We start from the raw sequence: 4,841 nt of genomic DNA on the forward strand, positions 1-4,841 counted from the left end.
TATATATTTATATTATTTTTTTTTTTTTGGTAGAATAGAGCTCTTAATGTTAATTAAATTGCTCTACTAATTATCTGTAATGTCTCCTGACTCTGTTCATTTGGTTGATAAATAATTTCTATTCAACTTGTTCACTGTTCTTTCTTTCCCTTTGTACTACGTGGTGGTGCACTTGTTTGCTAAAGCATGTAATAGCGCTATTTGCAGTCAGCCATTACAAAAATACTTGTTCATTGTTATCACTGGTATCTGCCAGTTGTAATAAGAGAACTTGCATGTTTATTAGAGTAAGTGTTAGTGTTTTTGTGATCCTGCTAAATATGTTTCAGAAGGCAAAAATGGTAGTGGTTTACCCTCCTACGTTAGGCCATGTACTATGCTAATTGAAGCACTCTGGGCACCTCTACACAAGACACTAAATGTGCAGTAGACTAGTTGTACTGCTCATAAATGCATCATAGCAAAAGCTGTGCTAATGTTCAGTAGAATTAGTCTGCTGCTCACTTAGCCCCACCAGGAGATTGTGCCCTGGCACTACTGTTCAGTACTGTTATTACAGGTAATTAACGTGCAGTAGTAACAGAACATTTAATGCATGTGTAGATGTGCCCAATAAGTGCCTTTGAAGTGCTTCAAGCAGCAAGAATGCAGATCTTCAGAGGTGAAGAATTGTTTAAAAAATGATCCGTGACAGAAGAGGAACATCTTTGAAGTGCTTCATTTCCTGAAAGTCTGTACCGTCCTGTGATCTTCTAAAATGCTCTGTTACCAACCCATCCCCTTATTGGGGTGGGGTGGGGGTGTGTGATCGGACAGGGTGGATGATCAGTGAGAATTAGCCTGAGCATTTAGCTGTTCTTGGGAATGGCCAGAGGCTACTGTCTTGACATGTACTTGAGATCTAGTTTCCTGTCAGTTGCTAGCATTCTGAGACTTTGGACCACTTTGTTTTAATATGAAGTTCCCCCCTAAATGTTGCAGATGATTCTTGGTAAGGAGGAAGAAGCAGAAATTCCCATTGCTACAATTCCACTTTATTTACCCCTCAAATTACCTCAAGATTATTGGAAGAGAATACTTCATTAATTCTTCTAAACTAATTTTCTGATGACCAGATGAAGTATTCACCTATGAATATGTTTTCAAACCTATGATGCAGCCACTCCAGTGTACATGAGAGAGGGGGGTAGTCATGGTCATAAGCCATTTTTATGCTCCTGAGTCTAATCCACACTTTCATTTAGGAAACCAGAGTGAGGCTGTGCAGGTTTTGATCTATGGCAGTAGAGCCACCCTCTCATGCTACTCTAGAGAGGGTCCTTGGTTTCATTATTTACAGCTTAGCTAAAGGTTTTAAGAGAAATGAAGAACTCAATCCTTTGGCAAAAATATGTGAGGGTTTGGGAGATTTGAATGGTTTGCTAATGTTTTAAGGCTTGCAAACACCAAGGAGCACCTACATAAAGAATCCTTCACTTGCAACAAGTTATAAGTGATTTGGAATAAATCTAGGAAGACAGAGAGAAATACTAATTGATAAGTCTTCTCTTTGGAATAGTTTACTGAAGGAACTTCTCGGAAGCCTGATTCCTTGGGACATGAACAAAACACTAGAAAATGGTGTGTAGGGAATAATTTTGCATCTGCAGGGGGACTGACAGTTGTGACAAATCTCTAGTGGCCTGTTTCCTTTGGGAGTCAACCACTCTCGTACCCAAGAGAGTATTTTATTTTCTGACTACTGATACCATCAAGTCCTCTTTTTAGATTAAACCAAATTACCACTAAGCCAATATATTCACTGGACAAACCATAAGCATGCATGTGGGTTTATGTATATGTCAGTAATACTGGAAACAATGAGGAAGCTTTTACTAGTGGACACATCTGATTATGTAATGGTTTTCTGAATATTGAAGGTAAATGTTCAGTGTTTAAAACGAATGCTTGTGAGAATCTGTAATGCTACTGATCTCCACTTTTTCCCTGCTTGACAGCAGAAAATCTGTTTGGTTCATCTGGCTCAGAAGGCAAATAGTCCCATTTAATTGTTTTTTAAAATTTTATATTTAAACATATAAATCTGGTTGAAAGCTGTACTTTAAGTGTATTATCTGTTACTAAGGTGCTTCGCCATACTTTGGACAAAGTGGGCTTAAAGAACATTGGCATCATCGCTGCAGATGGAAATTGGACCGTTTCAAGGGCCATGCTAGTTGATCCCTATCTTAATGATGCTGTTCAGATAGTAGGGTAAGTGTGGGAGCGGAGTGGAACAATGTTATACAGAACACTTCACTTCTATAGATTAGCCTTTACCTTTTTTGCTTTTAAAAAATTCACTTTTTCTTATTCAGTTTATCCTAGGTTAACCAGAGTCAAATTTGGTATTCCAGCATTGCAGTCATTGCTGACTACTGTTCCCTCTTCCACTGTTTTTTCAGTCCAACATTTTAATTAGGGTCACAGTTAAAAAATTTTGAGTCTAAAATTCAGGAACTGGCTTTGGTTAGCTGTCTTGCAACCTCCTATAAAGTTGAGACAACCCCCCCCCAACTTGTCATGCATCCTAAAAGTCAGAGAAGCTTCTAAATCTGAATGTGGTATTTCAAAATGGCTTTAAATTGAGTTCGGACTTTTACCCTTGGTTTTGTCAGCCTTGCAGCGTTTCTAGTTATCTCGTCAGAAAAAAACTCTGAACCCCCTTTTTAAGCCACTCGCCCTCTTCCAAAGCATTCCTTAAGCCTTGATTCTGTTGGTAGTTTGATGCCATTCCTCTGTTTGTTACTTTCTTGGGACACTTTGCTTGATCAAACATCTATTTTTTTTTTTTAACTTATTTTAAAGACCTATAGTATATGCCCAGTGTAAATGAACTGACAATGTCTGTTTGTTTAATCCTTTGTCACTTTTTTTTTTTTGTTGTTCACACCTGGGTGTCTCCCATTCTCACTTCTGTTTCTCCCTTCCTGATCTATGTTTTATTAAGCTTATTGTTGAAAAGTGCATGTGTTCGGTCTGTAGTGTGCCATTCTAAGATTTGAGAGGGCTTTTTCTTAATTCTTAACCTCCTGATTTGGTACAGGAGTTAGAATTTTTAAAAGGCTTTTTTTTAAAATGAAGAAAATAGTGATGGTTGGGAAGAAAATCTTACTCTACGTGTGTGGTAGGCAGGGGTGCATCTGATGTTAAATGTGAATATCTTCTCTTGGACAGCAAGTCTTCTGAAGAGAAGCATCTCTGCTATATTTGAGTAAGCCATTCTTGCTTTCATTTAGCACTAATAATAGATCTGCATGGATGATCAGGAAGTAACCCCATTACACCAACTTCACTATCAGCTTCATAACACTTTTGATTAGTTGTGGAATTTCAAGAATTAAATTTAACTTTGAGAAATGTTTTGTTGTTTCTATTAAGTAGAAGTTTTTACATTGGTGATAGAAAGGAGGCAAAAAACAAACACTTCACATCTTCTTGCTCAGTGTTTTGATTATAGATTTTAATAGTCCAGAAGTAGTAGCGTGCTCATTACCATCTGGTATTCTGGTCTCCAAGCTTCCAGCTTCAGTGCATTTTCAGTTACCACTTGCATCTATTCCTGCATCTAGTTTCTTGCCAAATCTGCTTCTTGTCCAAATTATTTTTTTTAAATGCTTCCTCTTTCTTTCCTGTCCGTAAAGTTGACTAAGCCATGAATAAAAACTCTCTTCGTTTTTATCCAGTGTCCTCCTCTGATTAGCCCTCTTGCAAAGTCCCCTTTCCTTTCTGGCTGGCTGTGCTGAAATGGGACCATGGGGTACAATTTACATTTGTTTCATGAACAGAGTCATAGTAGTTGCTGAAGATGGCCAATTTTGGTTTTAGCTTTGAAATGTGTATTAAGTAATTAGCCTTTCCTGTGCTATGTTGCTTTGCCCTTTGTATCATTGTCACTGTCTTCTTTTGCCTTTGTGACAAATGTTTTGTCTGACCATACATAACTCCACTCTGGCTATGGGGCATCTCTAAGCTTATTTCCAGATCCACTACATGTTATTTTCCCTTGCCCAGTCCCCACTTAGTGTAAGAAGCTGAAGTATATCTGTGGTGGGTGATTTGAAGATTTCCCCCTCTCCCCCATGTTGGTGCTTTGAGGTTAGGTATTTTAGAGTTGCTCTTGAAGAGCTGTCACAGAGTATTCTTTCAGCTAAACATGGTGATTTTCTTAGAGCAGTAAGTGCAGAACCAGTGTTTTTCATCTGAGCAGCTCATACTGAGCTGTCTAACAAAAACAGCATATGAACTAGAAAATGTCATTCAGCTTTTTTTCTGTTGGATGGGTTAACATTAGTGCTTATAAGCTCCACCAAAATAAAGTGTAGAATTCAGCTAAGTAGTAAGTATAATAAATCTTGTATTTAGAGAGGCATGACTGATTTTTATTCCATTTGGATAAGTGCATTTTCACTACTGCCTCCCAGCTTTTTTTTCCCCAAGTGTCCATCTATTTTTTGCCTGAGTGTTGTAAATTCTGACTTTCGTTGTATGCCTCTAGACTGTCTGGGTCCTGCTTTGAAACCCAATGTCATGTGTTTAGGTGCACAGTTTTGTTTACCTTGCTTAAGGGGGCAAACATACTAGGCAGAAGCTTTTCTTTCAGCGTTATGTGCTAATTTTACTGTTAGAAACCTCAGCTCTTCCAAAAAAAGAGAGAATTTTTTCCTGTCTATAAAATATTAGCTTTCAAGAATGCTTTAAAGTAGTGGTGCTCAGTGTTTCAGCCCCATGGCCAGATGAGTGGCCTAGAGCCTGGAGCCTGGCACCACCCCTTCCCTGCTCTGCATGTGAGGATTGGGGGG

The 4,841-nt window shown here is 38.4% G+C and overlaps 1 protein-coding gene across 3 annotated transcripts in view; it reads left to right on the forward strand.

Moving 5' to 3' along the window:
• The window catches only part of GALC (galactosylceramidase), an 83,597-nt gene that overhangs the window by 24,292 nt on the left and 54,464 nt on the right, over positions 1-4,841 (forward strand). Inside the window, exon 7 of one of the 3 annotated variants that reach the window (XM_019518695.1) lies at positions 2,126-2,253. The exons of the other annotated variants lie outside the window; for them this stretch is intronic. Within the exon in view, the coding sequence (XP_019374240.1) occupies positions 2,126-2,253 (128 nt within the window). The remainder of the gene's footprint in view (positions 1-2,125; positions 2,254-4,841) is intronic. 3 annotated transcript variants of the gene reach the window in all.

Source organism: Gavialis gangeticus, unplaced genomic scaffold (genome assembly GCF_001723915.1).
Source record: "Gavialis gangeticus isolate Ggan-Ray unplaced genomic scaffold, GavGan_comp1, whole genome shotgun sequence".
Lineage (NCBI taxonomy): Eukaryota > Metazoa > Chordata > Crocodylia > Gavialidae > Gavialis > Gavialis gangeticus.